The sequence below is a fragment of the Trichosurus vulpecula genome, chromosome 9 (genome assembly GCF_011100635.1).
Source record: "Trichosurus vulpecula isolate mTriVul1 chromosome 9, mTriVul1.pri, whole genome shotgun sequence".
In the NCBI taxonomy this organism is placed as follows: domain Eukaryota; kingdom Metazoa; phylum Chordata; class Mammalia; order Diprotodontia; family Phalangeridae; genus Trichosurus; species Trichosurus vulpecula.
The window spans coordinates 121,395,258-121,412,668 of record NC_050581.1 but is presented as its reverse complement, the minus strand read 5'-3'; the positions used below and the strand labels follow the sequence as shown (position 1 = coordinate 121,412,668).

Here is a 17,411-nt window from a genome sequence, read left to right as displayed (position 1 = left end):
TTTCTATTTTCGGAAGTAGCTGGCTAATTCTCTATAGAAAACTTTGTTCTTCCTCTTTTCTTTGAGAAGTCTGAAATTATAACTGTCACTTGTCACCACAGAATCACAGAAAGATCTCAGCTGCTATCTAGTCCAATTCAAAACCTGAAAAGACTCTCTACTACAGTATCAACTTAGAGATCTCCAAAAAAAGGGAACCTATCGCATCCTGGGCCATTGAACTTTTGGACATATCTATATATTATAAAGTTGTATTTCCCCTAATCTCAAGCCTATATCATCTTTCTGTAACTTCACCCACTGCTCGTGGCTCTGTCCTCTGGACCCAAACAGAACACTCTTTCTTTAGTATGATGGTTTTTCAAAAGTTTGAAGATAGTTATGATGTTTCCTTTGAATCTGTTCTTCCAAAATCTAAGGGAGGTATCTTGTACATTTATGATTAGGAGGAGGATTCTCAACCAAAGGGCAGAGGTAACCATAAAAATAAAATAGAGAATTTAGCTATATAAAATTAAGATGTTTTTTGAAAGAGCTAAATCAATACACCTAGGCTAAATTGGAAAACTGTCAATCAGGGGAAAGTCCTTCCACCAGACTTCTCTGTTAATTCTTAAATCTAAGATATAAGTTATTATCTTCTATCTATATTATATATTTTTATATCTACTATATAAGATACATATGATCAAGAACTATTTCCCAATATATAAAATGTCAAAGGATATGAAGTTTTAAAAGTAACTATCAATAATCATATAAAAATTGCTTCAAATCACTAATTTTAAAAGAAATATAAGCAAAAATAAACCTGATGTTTTATTTCACACCAAACTTCTTTTTGTTCAGCTGTTTTCAGTCGTGTCCCATTTGGGATGGAACACTTTGTGATTCCATATAGGGTTTTCTTAGCAGAGATACTGGAGTGGTTTGCCATTTCCTTCCTCTAGCTCATTTTACAGATAAAGAAACTGAGGCAAACAGGATTAAGTAACTTGCCCAGGTCACACAGCTAATAAGTGTCTGAGGCCAGATTGAACTCAGGAAGATAAGTCCTCCTGACTTCAGGCTCAGCACCCTATCCACTGTGACACCCAGGTGCCCACACCAAATTTGCAAGAAGATGAAAGATGTAAATACCACACATTGGAGAGATTGTAAGGCACACCAATACACTCTTGGTGGAATTGTGAATTGTTTCAAAATTTCTGTTAAATAATTTAGAATTACATAAGCAAAGTCATTAAACTGCTCATACCTTTTGACCCAGAGATCCTACTACTGGGAATATACCCCAGGTGGTTAAATACAGAAAAAACCCATGTATTACAAAATATTTCTAATATAGCTTTTTGTGGTAGCAAAAACTAGACTAGGAACAAAGAAAAAAGAGCGAGAAATGGCTGAATGGGTTGCATGAATGTCGTGTAATATTAGTATGACATAAAATGATGAATATAGAGAATTCTTAGAAATTTTAAAAGATTTGTATGAACTGATGAAGTTTGAAAAAGCAGAACAAAGAAACCAGTATACACATTGACGATAATTAAACAAACAAAAGATTACTAAAACAAAGTTAAATTCTGAATAATTGTAATATCTAATTTTCTTACATGTAGTATCAGACACAGTCACTATATTAGCTCGTTTTTCTTAATTATTTTTCTTTGTTACAAAAGAAGACTTTTGGAGGGAATCGAAATAATTGTAATGAAATAAAAAAAATCTAGAGGTTTTCTGTTATAAGTATTGTGTGTAAATATATAAGTATACATGTAGATATGTATAAATACATACACACATATGTGTGTATATGTATGTATAGTTTATCCCATTTAGGAAAATTCCATTTATTTCCACATTTTCTCTGTTTTAAACAAACATGAGTGTTGTATTTTGTCAGATATTTTCTGCATCCACTGCTATAATCATGTGATTATCATTGTTTTTAATTATTAATATGCTTTGTTATAGATATAGCTTTGTTACATAGATATAACAAAGCACATTGTGGACATACTTTCCTCATATTGTACCAGTTTTACATTCCTGATATAAATTCAACCTAGTTATAATGACTACTTTAAAAGATACTGATATTGCCTCTTTAATAATATTTTATTTCAAATCTTGTACACATGGACATTAATTAGTCTATAATTTTCTTTCTATATCTAATTTTTTTCTGTCCTGATTTATGAAGACCACATGGGTCACATAAAAGGAGTTTGGAAAGATACGGTCTATCTCTGTTTGTCAAATGATTTCTGTAATATAGCAGCTAAGTCATCCCTTTTGCATCCCCTAAACAGATCCCTTATTGAAAAAACATAAAAGAGAAGAGGAAAAAAAAGTTAACAACAAACCAGTGTTTCACCTGAGTCTGACAGAATATGTGATATTCAACACCTCTCAATTAAGGCAAGTACAATTTTCATCACTTCTGGACAAATCTGGTTATTATAATTACAATGCATAATTCATTTTCAGTTTGTTTCTGCTGCTGCTTTCCCCCCATTTACCTTGTTGTAATTGGGCATATTGATTTCTTGGTTCATTCTGCACCAGTTCATAAGTTGTCCCAAGCTTCTCTGAATTAATATTCATCATTTCTTGTGGTGAAATAATGTACATATACATACAAATACATTTCGGCGCTACTATTTGTTTAACCACTCAACAACTAATGACTACCCACTTTCCAGTTCTTTGCTACCACACGAGTGCTGCTATAAATGGTGACAGCGGGGCCTTTATTTCCATATTTGACATCCTTGGAACATATACCTAGCCATGGGATCTCTGGGACATAGGGTATCTACACGATGCTGCCTTGCTGAGCTTTACAGCAAACTGCTTTCCAGGATCAGTGGGTAAATCCACAGCTCCACTAACTATATATTAGTATATTTATCCCCTCCCCCCACCTCAACATTGACTAGTCTCACATATTTTGCCATCTTTGCCAATTCTGGGGGTGTGTAGTAAAGCTTTGGACTTGTTTTGATTTGTATTTCCCTATTAGTAATTTGGACAGTTCTTTCATATGGTTAATTGCTTGCAATTCTCCTTTGGAGAACTTTGTTCATATTCTTTGAATGACAGTCACTGATTCTGGGACCTAAATGTTGCTGTTACTTGCCCATATATCTTAGATAAGACACTTTTCTAAAAGATATTTGTTATAAAGATTTTTCCCATCAACTGCTTCCTTTTTATTCTAGCTACACTAATTTCATTCATGAAAAATCCTTTCTTTATTAATTTTGAATTTTGTTACAGTTTTAAATGAATAAAGCATTTATTTTCTCTCTGCTCCACTTACCTGCCACCTCTACCCATGAACAAAAATAAAACCAAAACCCTCATAACAAATTTGCATAGTCAAGCAGATCCAATTAACTCATGGGCCATGTCCAAAAATGTAGGTTTCATTCTGCATTTTGAGCTCATTAACGCTTGGTCAAAAGGTCAGGAGCATGCCTTACATTTGGCCCTCTGGAATTCTGACTTGTTATTGCATTAACAGAGATCTTACAATATTTCTAAGTTGTTTTTTCTAAGCAACATTTTGTACAATTTTTTCTTATGATTCTGCTCATTTCACTTTGCATTATTTTGTACAAGTCTTTCCAGTTTTCTTTGAAAGGGTTCTCCTCATCATTTCTTATGGCACAATAACATTCTATTCCATTCATATGCCATAATTTGTTTAGCCATTCTCTCATAAGTGACACCTCCCCAATTTCCAGGTTTTTTCCTACTAGAAAAGTCACTATAGATAATTTAAACATATGGATCCTTTTCCTCTTTGATCTCTTTGAGAGTAAACATAAAAGTGCTTTTCAATTTCATGTAATTAAAGTTGCCTATTTTATCTTTTGTGATGTCTTATAATCTCTTTACCTGGCTTAATAACTGTATTCTTCTCACTGAAATCCATTCCAGCATCAGCATGTTGGCTAGACATAGAGGCACCCTACAAGTTAATGGTACTTATGTTATAGGGTCTAACTTGAAATCAAAACAACAGGGAACCTGTTTGAGAAGGGAAGTGTTTTAATGCAAGAGGTCCGCTGTAGTAATCGAGAGGAAACACAGAGAAGAAACATAGGGAAATCTGTACCTGTAATAAAATGACTTCTCTAGATATATTATGGAATAGTAAATGAAATCCTTCAAATGCCCCTAGCTATAGTCCCAATGATTTTGTTGCTGTTTCTCAACTAAAATCTAGTCCTTGACTATCTCACATTGGAATTGTTAAAAACAGACTTCTGATTTTACTGTGGTAGGGAATTCCAATGAGGAAACCCTCTTTAACAATGTAGATAGGCACTTGTTCATAGTCTTAGAGAGTTATTTGTTAAGAAAACAAAACTTATGGTTGTGAGAACAAATATACAAACATATCATTCATTCCCACTGATTCAATTATCTTTTTTATAAAGCTAACTCCCAAATTCATATATCCATTGGATAAGGTGAATAAGGTGCTAGAAGTCAGGAAGACCTGAGTCTGAATCTGGCCTCTGACGTTTACTAGCTATGCAACCCTGAATAAATAACTTATTTTAGCCTCAATTTCCTCAATGTAGATAATAATAGCACCTACCTCAAAAGGTTGTTGTGAAGATCAAATATAAAGTGCTTTGAAAGCATTAAAGTACTATAAAAATGTTATTATTATTGTTCTGAGCTACAGTTTACTTTTCCAGTTGCATATTATGCCCATCCATGCCCACTATGCTCTAGCTAAACTGAACTAATTTCTGCCCCTGGCAACATGCCCTGTGGTTTCCCACCTCTGTGACTTTGCTGATGCAATCGTTCACATCTGGAATATCTTCCCACGCTCTCTTCATCTATTCAATTCCTATGTATCATTTAAAACCCAATTCAAATGCCACCTCCTCCAAGAAGTTTTCCAAGATCACCTGAGTTCACAACAAGCTACCCTCCACCCTTTGCCCTTTGGTCTCATACACCATATTGTTTTACAATTCCCCACTATGCTTATGTCACCATCTGTTCTTGTGTCTTAACTGTTGTTGTTTTTCTGTCATGTCTGACTCTTTATGACTCCATTTGAGGTTTTCCTGGAAAAGATACTGGAGTAGTTTACCATTTCCTTCTCCAGCCCATTTTATTTTGATGAGGAAAGTGAGGCAAACAGGATTAAGTGACTTGCCCGTGGTCATTCAGCCACTGAGTGTCTAAGGCCAAATTTGAACTCAGGAAGATGAGTCTTCCTAATTCCAGGCCTGGTATTCTATCCACTGTGCCACCTAGCTAGCTGTCCCTTAACTTCCCTAGTAGGTTGTAAATTTACTAACATTAAGAACCATCCCTGATCACCCCAGCACCTATCACGGTGCTCTGGCTTATGGTTACTTAAAAAATCTGTGCCAAATGAATTAATAATGAGAACTCACTTTTATATAGTGCAATGTGGATTTCAAGGTGCTTTTATTATAACAGCTCTGTGAAGTGAGTAGAACAAGTATTTTTATCTGCATTTTACAGATGGGGAAACAGATGCAGAGAGGCTAAAGGAAGCTAAATTCTAAGTGAAATGTATCGGCCAGAGCCTCACTATTCACATCAATTAACCAACAAGCATTCGTTAATTATATACCATGGACCTTGCCCGGGGTCCCACAGCTAGTAAGTGTCGGAGGCCAGATTTGAACTCAGGTCTGTCCAACTCCAGGCTGTAGCCAGAATGGACTTTGTTTTCTTTGAATGACTCAGCTCGCCTCGTTGAGCTTCCCTGGACGCTGGGGCTTGCTCTTCCGGGGCAGGACCAGAGCTTCCTGTGTGATGAGTCGTGGCGCTGGCTGAGGGGAGGTGTGTTAACGTGGTCTACGCTGGGGGAGGGGCCAGGTCAAGAACCAATCGGCCCTGGTCGTTCAGGCGGCGCTTGATGATGTCAAAAACTCTATAAGAGGGGAGAGGACAGCTTGAAGATCCTCCTTTCCTTTTCCGGTTGGAGCCAGAGACACCTACAGCCAAAGCTGAGCTGCCGGTAGCAGAGCTGACTAGAGGCTAGTGGGTAATCTTCTTACTGTAGAGGGGAAGCATGTATATGATTTTGCCTTATACCATCTCGCTTCTCTATGGCCTTCTGATTACCCTTGTAAGGCAGACTTATTGGGCCTGGAAGCTTTTGATGAAAATATCAAAATGGGGACGCTGGTTTGTGGGCTTGTTATCGTGGAGTGTAAATACATGCTTTAGTTCTCCTGCCTTCTGCCTAGAGAATTCCTTATATCCTGCGGTTCCGGACCTTTTAGGCACATATGAGATTCTCTTTGAAATCATAAATTCTGCCTTCCTAATATACAGGCCAGTGTTCCATCCACTGAACCACCAGCTGCCATAGTTCTCCCACACATTTGGAGCCATCTCCAGTCGTCCTGCCCTATATCTTGCCACTGGACCCAGATGGTTTCGGAGGAGATAGTGAGGCTGGTGACTCCGTACAGCCCTTCCTCACTTAAATACAACTCACTTGCAAGTCACGACATCTACCTTCCTGATGTCAGAGTCCTCTTCGAGAAAGAAGGACAAGTAGCAATGAGTGAACAAATGAACAACCATGTACCAGTCACTGCAATAGATTTTGGAAATAGGAATGCAAGAGTGAGAAACTTACATTCTACAGGAGGATACACATGTGCACAGAGAAGCAGATGCGGGATGTATACAAAATAATCAAAAAGGAATTTGAAGGGAACATTAACAACTGGAGGAATCAAGAAAGGGTATTTAAAGTAGTGGGTGCTTGATGTGAGACTTGAGAGGACCCAGGGATTCCAGGAGGTAGAAGGGAGAAAGATCAACTCAGGTATAAGGGGCAGTTTGCACAGAGGTGATGGAACGTCAGGTATGAGGAATGACAAACAAGCCAGTTGGACTGTAACCTCAAGCATGTGAGTGATGTGTGTTAATCCTAGACAGATGAGACCAAGGCTGTGAGTCTAGGAGGATGGCGGTACCCTAGAGGGTAACAGGGAAGTTAGGAAGAAGAGAGGGTTTTGGGGAGGGGGGGAAATAATTCAGTTTTCATTATATTGAATTTAAGATGTCTACTGAATCTACACTTTGAGGTGTCTAAAAAGTAGTTGCAGAGGCAAGATTGGAGTCAGAAGAGAAGGCAGCTGGACAAGTAGATCTGAGAGTCATCTAAGTAGAGACAATAAATGAAACTGGAGGAGCTGATGAGATCACCGAGTTAATCAGTATGGAGGCAGAAAAGGGCTCAGGATAGGGCCTGGAAAGATACTCAAAGTTAGTGGGCATGACCTAGGACTCAGAGGTGGGGAACCTACAGCCTCTAGGTCCTCAAGTGTGGCCCTTTGACAGAATCCAAACAGAACAAATTCCCTGCCCCTGACTAGGTGAAGAGCCACCAAAAAAGACAGAGAAAGTGTCTGAGGGTGGGGGAGAATGAGGAGAGAGCAGTGTCACAAAAACCTAAAGAGAATAGAGTATCAAAGAGAAAAAGGTCATTAACAGTGTCAAAGGCTTCAAAGAGGTGAGGAAGGATGAGGAATAAGAGAAGGAATTCAGAGAACATTGGTAATTTTGGAGAGAGCAGTTTCAGTTAAATAATGAGTTTGGGAGCCACATCGCAAAGAATTAAGAAGAGAGTGAGACAAAAGAAAATGTTATTGTAGATAGGAAAAGCTATTGTATACAGCTTTCTTGAAGAGCTCAGCCACAAAAGGAAAGAAGTAATATAGGATGGTATCTAGCAGGGATGGTTGGATCAAGTGAGGATTTTTTTCAGGATGCAGAAAACATGAGCATGTAGCAAGGAAATAGCCAGTAGACAGGGAATGATTGAATATTAGTGAAAGAACAGGGATGATAGAATAGACAGTCTTCGGGAGAAGACAGGGTGGAATGGAATCATTTGTATGTGTCAAGAGGTTTGTCTTAGCAAGAAGAAAGGTCACCTCTTCATGTGAAAGGGGTGAAGGGGGAGATAGTAGCATAAGGTATCTGCACAATGTGAGATGAATGACGGGAAAAGAGGCAGCCCTCTGTGGCTGGCCTTAATTGTTTAGTGAAATATGAGGCAAGGTTCTCAGCTGGAAGGACAGAGAAAGGGGGGCACTGTGGGAGGCTTGAGGAGGTATGACAAGGTCTGGAAAAGCCACCATAGTGAACGGGATAGTGAACTGATTAAAGAGGTGCAGAAAGATCATCTATGAGGGACCAGTAGAGATTATGTATTGTAAATATGTAGTGGACCCAGTCAGCACAGTTTGGCGATTTTCTCCAGCTTTGTTCAGCAGCCTGTGAGTAGGAGTAAAGGTGGCAGATGGTGAGAGTAATCTAAGGCTGAGTTGGAAGGGGAAAATCTTATATAGAATAAAGGGGGAGGGACTTGAGAGAAGATGACAGTGTCGAGTCGAACTGGTTCACAGGGATAGTGAAAGGGGAAAATGGGGAAAGGAAGAGATTGTGGCCAGTGCAGTGGTGGCAGTGCAGGGGTGGAAGAATAACCGTGTTGGGAACAGAAATAGGGAAGTGAGGAGGAGGAGAATGTTTAGGGTTGATGATAATGAGTTCTATTTTGGACATGTTGAGTTGAGGTGACTATGGGACATCCAGGTGGAGATATCTAGCAGGTTATGAGACTGGAAGATCGGGAGAAAGATAAGTATCAGTATGTGACTGGAAATACAGATTTGGGAGTTATCTGCAATACACTAGAGCTGGTGAGATCCCCAAGATTAAATGTAGAGAGAGAAGAAAGGGCCCAGAACAGAGTCTATGGGGACCCTAATCCATAGTTGGCAGAACCAAGATGACGGTCCTGCAAGGAGATTGAAAACGGATGGTCATATCACTTGCAATAGAACAAGACAAGTCTATCATGTCTAAAGGGATTTATTATGAAATTTAAAAAAAAACTTTTAATAATTTTCCACAGCACTATATATACCTTCTAAGGACAGTTAGAACAGTGTTCCTAAGTCTTTATTTTGTTATTGTTGAATCGCTTCAGGTGCGTCCAACTCTTGGTGACCTCATTTTGGATTTTCTTGGCAAAGATACTGTAGTGGTTTGCCATTTCCTTCTCCAGCTCATTTTCCAGATGAAACTGAGGCAAAGAGGGTCAAGTGACTTGCCCAGAATCATATAGCTAGTAAGCGTCTAAGGCTGGATTTGAACTCAGGAAGATGAATCCTCCTGATTCTAAGCCTAGTGATCTATCTACTGTGTCACCTAGCTGCCCTAGTGTTATTTATACTAGCCATGTTAATTATCTCTAAGAAATATAAACGAGACTAAAAGAAAAAGAAAAGAGTATAAGAGGATTATAAAGAAAAAATCCTAAGGAAGAATATTAGCTTTTGCAAACACTGACAGTAACGTATGTTGGGTTGATAGAATCATATATTTAGCAATGGAAGGGGCAGTGGTTATCTAGTCCAATCCCCTTAATTTATACATTAAGAAACTGAGGCACAGAGAGAGTTGATCAATGTCACACAGGTGGAATGTGGCAAAGCAAGGATTCAAACCCAGGTCCTCTGACTCCAAATACAGTATACTTTGTACTGCAGAATTATTCTGATTTTTTGAGGCAAAAGGAACACTGTTACATATACTTCTGTTGGATTATTTTGGCTAGAGACTAGAAGTTAGCTCAAAGATTACATGATAAACCTAAGTGGAATAGTCACAACTTGCCAGGCAACCAGGACTTCCTGCCTAGCTATGAGCCTGGGATTTCAGGACGGATCAATATGCACGAACTAGAATACCTAGGTGGGCTAATTCTAATTTGGGCTTGGGAGTGGGAACTGTTTTGAGATGAAACATGACATTTTCAAGCAGGTTATGAAGGAAGATGTTTTAGGCTAAAAAGGAATCAGAAGGAACAAAGCAAGATTAGGGAACTATAGCAAAATAGATTACTTCAAGAGATTGAATTACTATCTCAGCACCTAGGTAGTATTCCTTAATTTGCACTTATAATTACTTTACTCTCGGGTATTATTTCTGAATTTGCATATTCTCTTTTTCCTTATAAATATACCCTAGAAAATGCAATCTTGTGGTCTAAAGTGGGTGGCAGTGACAGAAGAGGGACAAGTAATTAGCAACTGCGTATGCAGATTGCTGAGGAAGCCAATCTGGCTTAGGGCCTCAGAAAGTGTAGAAAGATTGGTGCTACTCGTTGGGATTTAGTGATCAGTAGTTATGTTATATATTCTTACATTTTCCATAGATTTTGATTTTTTCTTGGCAGGACAAGTGGTTTGAGCCACTGATGAAAGTCATGGGGTCAGATGCAAGGGTCCTCTGGATTGGTTGGAGCTGTGGCTACAGGAAGTTTTTTATATTTAGTGAAATATAAAATCCAGGTCAGATCCTCTACTCTTTCTCTGTTATTATTTTTTCATATTAATGTGTGTTTGTGGAAGAACTCTGAAAACATATATTGGAAGCAGACACTTTCAATTAGTGTAATTGGGGGGAACAGTAGATAGGGTGGGCATAGTTAAGAGAAGAAGGGATTAGTGGGTTGGCACAATGCAAACAAACCCAAAGCTGATGAGATGTTGTAAACCTACTTGGCATAGATGCTTTAGACCACATAGGTTAGTAATAAATCTTTTGAGTGCTTATCAATAAAACAACCGCATTTCAAAAGCTAGTATTTTTAAGCTAAAGATATAACAAAATAGTGGCCCAAAGTGTTCTATACCCTCAGCCTCCTCCCCAGAAAAAATCCAGCAAAATGTGAGTAAAGTAATCTGGTACTCATGGGCCACTTTGAAGAAAAGTTTGCCTTATATTTAATGCATGTTTCGTATCTGGAATTAGAGTAATTTTAAAGTAGAGAAAGACAGCCTTACTAAAGACAGCTGGAGGAGCAGAATATATTTTCTGTACTTTTTCAACATTATGTGATTTTTCCAACCAATTTGGCTTAATATAATAGTATATATCCATTTATTTAATATGAAGAACTAAAAAATATAATGTACTCTACTTAAAAGATTTTTATAATATACATAAAATGAAAACAGATGGCTATGAATTTTGAATCTTCCATTTACTTTTATTTCAACTTTTTAAAGTGTACTAGATGCCAGCCATTTTGTTGATAAACCACCACACAAAGACACTTTAATTTTCAAAGCACTGTTCCTGTTACATAGTTGTTGGTCAGTCAGTAAACATTTTTTAAGCACCTATTATGTATCGGGCACTATGCTAAGCACTGGGGATAGCAAGAAAGGTAAAAGGAAGTTCCTTCTCTTGAGGAGCTCACAATCTAATGAGGGAGACCACACACAAACAATTTTGTACAAACAGCGGATATATACATATATGTATATGTGTGTGTATATATACACACATATTATATATAATAAATGGAAATAATCAACAGAGGAAAGACACTAGAACTAAGAGGGACTGGGAAAAGCTTCCTACAGAATTCAGACTTTAGCTGGGACTTGAGTGTGCTGGGGTTTAAGGGGGTTGAGAATGGGATAAGCTGTAAGAAAACTGGAGAGGTAAGAGAGGAATAGGTTATGAAAGACTCTGAATATCAAATTGAGGCTTTTATATTTGATTCTGCAGGTGATAGGGAGCCACTGAAGTTTACTGGGGAGGGGCATGGCACTGTCAGACCTTTGCTTAAAGGAAGATAGTCATTTAAGTTTTTAAATTGAAGTGAATTTCAAAACCCAATTTAAAGAGAAACAGTATCGTCCACAAATAGGTTGGATCAGTGGTTCTGCGTGTGTAAGTATATAGAGCTTCATATAAGTGGTCACTCCTCTGAGGAAAGAATAACGCCTTTGTGGCCATTTAATGTGGTGAGAGGGGTCTTGAAAGTCTGACTCTAGACCTGTAACATTTGAGATATAGTAAGAATGGTATTCATGATCCTTTAAGCTAAATAGCCCTTTGGCATTCTTTGCTATTATAATGCTTGGGTCAACTGTTTCTCCTGAAAAGATTTTTTTTTCTCTTCTCTTTGGGAGTGTATTCCAGCTTCATCTATTTTTAAAAAAATATGCAAAAAGGAACATCACTCTCTTCCTCACTTTTTATAACTTTTCATAGATGGGTTAGACTAGGTTTTATTTTTTAGTTAATGATTTATATTTCTTAACCTAGTTGCTTCCATTTGACAGTCATTTTTGAAATTATATTCTAAAGAATAAGGAATATTTATGTTCCCCCAGTGGTATCTTTAAAAGTAAATAATATTTTATCTTGAACAAATAATGGAAAGATTTAAGTACTGAAAACATTTGAACCTATTAAATATAGATTCAGGAAAAGTTTTGTGCTGAAATTCAGTGGATGAGGCATCAAAGTGTAGTGGAAAGAGTATGAGTCGGACATAATTGAGTTTGCATACAATCCTTGATGCTTACTAGTTATATGAGCCTATGTCTATGTCACTTAACCTCTCTGAGCCTCGATTTCAACATCTGTAAAATGGGGATGATGGCTGTGGGAGTTCTATTGGCATCCTAATTGGTATAATCACAGAAGGTCCAGAAACCTCGATTCAATCAACAGATGCAAAGTTTTATGCATCTAAGCAAGATGGTTTATGACCTGTGATCACTATGAAGTAGAACCCCTTTGATTGGGGCAAGAAAGAAAGAGATGTGATTGGCTGACAGGATTAACCATGTCCATTGAACCAGTGTATAATAAGACAGCAGTACGCCCACCAATGAGTTTGGTCAAGTGGTGAATCCCTCTTGTTTTCTAGATTAGAGATTTATGGATTGGAGGTTCCAGTTTGAGAGTTGGAGTCCGGTGCCTGAGAAGGAACAACTTTTGGAGGCGAGGAGAATTTCTTTCTCTCTTCCCCCTCTCTCCAATAACCATGGCATTGAAGAGGCTGGATGAATAATGAAAAGGGCATATCATAAAGATCAGACAGACTGGACAAGTGGGAAGAAAACATCTAGCCAGCAGTGATAGCTACCTGAGGAAAGGCAGCTTCAGGATCATGAACCCTCATGGCAGAGAGAAGTGTTAGCAATGGACTCTTCAAAGGAAATCTCAGATTGTAGCAGAGATATGCCTAAGGGGAACCTCGTGAGAATTCAATGAAGGGAGAAAACTTTCAATAACCAGGAATTGTGAGGCACCCTTTGCCACATGGGTTCTCTATATGCCTCATTACCTCTGCACACATTACCCCAGGCACGCTGTGTGTATCTGTGGGACAGCGTACCTCTGTCTTTTAGAAGGATATTTTGCTGTATCCTCTTCATAAATAATTTTTCTTTAGAAATTAAGATTACTGAGTAGAACAGAACTTGAAGTACACCAGTAGCAATGTCCTAGATAGGCTGGTCCTAGTATAGTCCTAGAAAACCCACCCTGACCCCTCAGGGTTACCCTTGGGTAAAACATCATTAGTTGTTCCCTGGAGACCTATCAATCGGTGCAGAGTGGGGTTAACACCTATACTTCTCACCCCATAGGACTGTTATGAAGATCAAATCCAATCCTAACACAGTGCCTGGCAAATAGTAAGCATTTAACAAATGCTGTTTGATCAAAAGAAATAACGTATGACGCATTACATAGATGTCAACTATTACTATTTCAAGCGCATTAAAGAGATTTCCATATGCAAGTAAGCAAAGAACCATTTGGTACTACTATACAGAGAAGGGAATTTTAAAGAAAGCCTTGATTGGCAGTTATTCCATTAAACTGTATTGCTGCTCCATGGAGTTAAATTTCTGAGGTGCTGGGGCTCTTTCCTACCAAGCCACTGGCAAAATCCTGCACACTAATGTTAAGAGAGATGCTACAAGAAACTCTTAATGTGACTTGTTCATGTGAAAATTCTCAGTTCACAGTAAGCAATTTTCAAAGGCATGCTGAAATGTTTGTGCATTACTCATGGAACTACTTGTGGTTTGTTACTGAACAATCCCCAAGATGCCAAAAGCCACAAGGTGGTTTTTGATTGATACAATGGCCATTATATACTCCTTTACTAACAACAGATCCTGTCCTAAGATTTTTGCTTCTCACTATATACTTACCACATAGAGTTGCTTCCAGAGACTAGCCCACTCTTGTAGTGTTGCTGTGACCTCTGTCACAATAGAGTCTTCCAGTGGAACAACAGTTTCATATTGCCTACAAAACAAAGACAAACATCCACTCATGTTAGTGTTTACAAAACTGAACACTTGTTTCCTCAGACAGAAAAATCTAGAATATGCCACTTATATTTCTTTTTCCAATTACTTAATTCATGTTAAAAATCTGTATAAATGTCTATATGTTTATACCTCTTCTTGCCTAAAATCCTTGTCATTGTGGCCAAAGCATATTACAATAATTTCTTTTAGTGAATTGTTTATAAAAAGCATTTAATTGTTAATAAAAAGCATGGTTTAATGGTAAGAACTCTGGATTTAACATTAGAGAACCTGGACTGGAGACCTACAATTGTCACCTGTGACAGCTATTTTTCAGTCATATCTGACCCTTGGTGACCCCATTTGGGGTTTTTTTGGCCAGGGTACTGGAGTGGTTTGCCATTTCCTTCTCCAGTTCATTTTACAGATGAGGAAACTGAGGCAAACAGAATCACACAGCTAAGTTTCTTCCTGATTCCAAGCCCAGGACTCTGTACACTGTGGTGCCACCTAACCACTACCTGTGTTAACTTTTAAATAGCACTTAATCCCTCAGAGCTGATTTGTCTTCTCGTCTGTAAAATTAAGAGGCTAGAACAGATGGTCTCTAGTAAAGAGTCTCTTACAATTCTAAATCATAAAAGTCTTTTCCTTTTAAAAAGAGACAACTATCATTCTATTCTCTTGTTTCTAGATGTAATATAGATTCCTGCAGAAAAGAACTGGTCTTTTACATATGTTGCAGGACACAGGCACATGGCATAGAATAAGTCAGGTGGGAGCTAGACAAAGTCATGCATTGGATTTTTAAAAATTTATTAAGCCCTATTTCTCTTTCCTGTTTTCTTGGTACTGGGGTTTTACAGCCATTGATAGATGAAGGGGAAATGAGGGCTAAGAAGTGTATATGCTCTCTTAGTCTAACATCACAGGTAAAAATAGAAGGGCATGAGTATGGTGAGGAAGGAAAGGAACTGGTCAATGTTAAGGATGTTCACACCTTCTGAAAACTGATAAAAATTTTACTTTTAGGACATAATCAGTAAGGCTGAAAAATAATCAAATTCCCATTTTCTGTCATTACTTTCTTGCCAATAATGATATTATCCACTTGTCAGTAATAAGAGAAAATGTATTTTGTGAGGAGCAGCAGAAGCATCTGTTCCTATTTTAAAGCAAATGACAAAAAAGGACAACTATGTTTAACAGAAGTCTTATGTTAATGTTTAACACTATGGAAGTTTAAGAAGATAATTATATTCACATCATTATGCAATGATATTCTAGTGAACTACTCATATGAAAAAATAAGAACAAAGGCACACTGGAAATGATGTTGAAGTTAGTAATGTTGGCCAAATCTGCAGCTTAGCTAAAATCAAGTTTCTGTCAGTGGTTTATATATCAATAAGAAATGAAAGACAATGCTTAGTAAATTTTCTTTATTACACTAAGTATCTAAAAAGGTTATTTCCAACTTTGATTCAGTTCTGCTCCAAAAACCCATTATCAAGTGCAAATTTGTGCAGATCTCCATGCTAGGTACTTTTGGGGGAGATGCAAAGAAATCAGTACCTGCGCTCAGGCAGTTTACAGAATGGTAGTTATGCCAGTTTACTCAAGAGTTTTTCCAATTCAATTAATAAAATCAATTGACAAGCACATATTAAGTATTGGCTATGTGGAAGGTACTATGGTAAGCAGTGGAATACAAAGACAAAAATAAAAGTCCCTGCCCATAAAAGAGCTTACATTCTAATGGAGGAGAAAACATGTACAGTGTGGGTATAGACAGAATATATATGTGTAAATACATATAAGTATGTATATATGCATATATGTATCCCCACACACATATACTTTGTACATTTGTACAAAGTATAAAACTACACTATATCCTGTATCTCTGTCTATATATGCTTACATATACACATATATGTGAGTGTAGATATGTGTCCATGATTATATATGTCTATATGTGTGTATACACATACATATATACACACACAAGCTAGTTTTGAGGAGTGCTCTGGAAGCTAGAGGGATCAGGAAAAGAATCTTCAAGGAAAGTAGGAATTCAAAAAGGCCAAAATAAGGAGGAAGCACCTGCCAGACAGCAGGACGAAGCTTAAACAAAGACATGGGTTCTCCAGCTCCCATTTTTGAACCTTTGCACAAGTCCTTGTCTGTGCCTGGAATGTTTGGCTCCCTCATCCCTTAGTTTTTCTGATTTCCTTCAAGACCGAGCTTAAATCCCATGTATTTCAGGAGATTTTTCTGACTAATGCCACCTGCTCAGGTATTACTTTCAGATGCACACACACACACACATATGTATATATGTCTGTATTTATGTGTACACATGCATATATACATATATGAATTTAAGATCCTTGGGGGCCACTACTGTCCTGGGCTCGCACTGCTCTTTGATATTCTCTTCTCTCTAGGATTTCATTACGTTGCCCTCTCTTGGTTGTCCACCTACTTGTCTGACTACTTCTTTTCAGTTTTCTTTTTCTGGATCTTCATCCACATCATATTACAATTGAACATTCTCTTATAAGATAGATAGCTATTGAACATATTAAAATAATACTGGTTATCTTGGAGAAGTCAAGAGTGTGACAAACCAGAGAACGAAATAAACTCTAAAATTTTGGATTTATTAAATTGACTAAATTTTACGACTGGCTGTCCTACTAGCATCTTAAGCTATTCTATGAAGAACATTACTGAGATTAACTGCATTACTGAGCACAATACCAAACTTTGGGAGAGTAGATGAAAAAGTTATGCTCCCTCCACAGACACAGCCTCATAAAGCACAAAACAAAAGAACAAAGAAACAAGGAACATAACTAGGTTTTATGGCTAAAGGAGACATTTGGGGGATCTGAATGGACAGGATCATAAAACACATCATTTCTTTTTCTTTTCCATTCCAAATTCTCTCCGTCCCCCCACCAACTCCCTTAACCATTGAGAAGGAAAGAAATATAATATCCATTTTATACATGAAGTAATGTAAAACATTTCCATGTAAGCCATGCTGCAAAAAACCAAGAAAAATAAAGAAATTGAAAAGAATGCTTTAACCTGCACTCCAAGTTTACCAGTTCTCTTTGTGTAGATACACATTTATATACATTTTTCATCATGAGTCCTTTGGAATTGTTGTGTATCGATGTATTGATCAGAGTAGCCAAGTCTTTCACAGTTGATTATCATTACAACATT

At 37.6% G+C, this 17,411-nt stretch overlaps 1 protein-coding gene across 1 annotated transcript in view; it reads right to left on the bottom strand.

The window, feature by feature from the left end:
- DOCK3 (dedicator of cytokinesis 3) overlaps positions 1 to 17,411 on the bottom strand; it is a 450,567-nt gene that overhangs the window by 328,757 nt on the left and 104,399 nt on the right. The window contains exon 5 of the mRNA XM_036739628.1: positions 14,070 to 14,166. Coding sequence (XP_036595523.1) covers positions 14,070 to 14,166 — 97 coding nt within the window. The remainder of the gene's footprint in view (positions 1 to 14,069; positions 14,167 to 17,411) is intronic.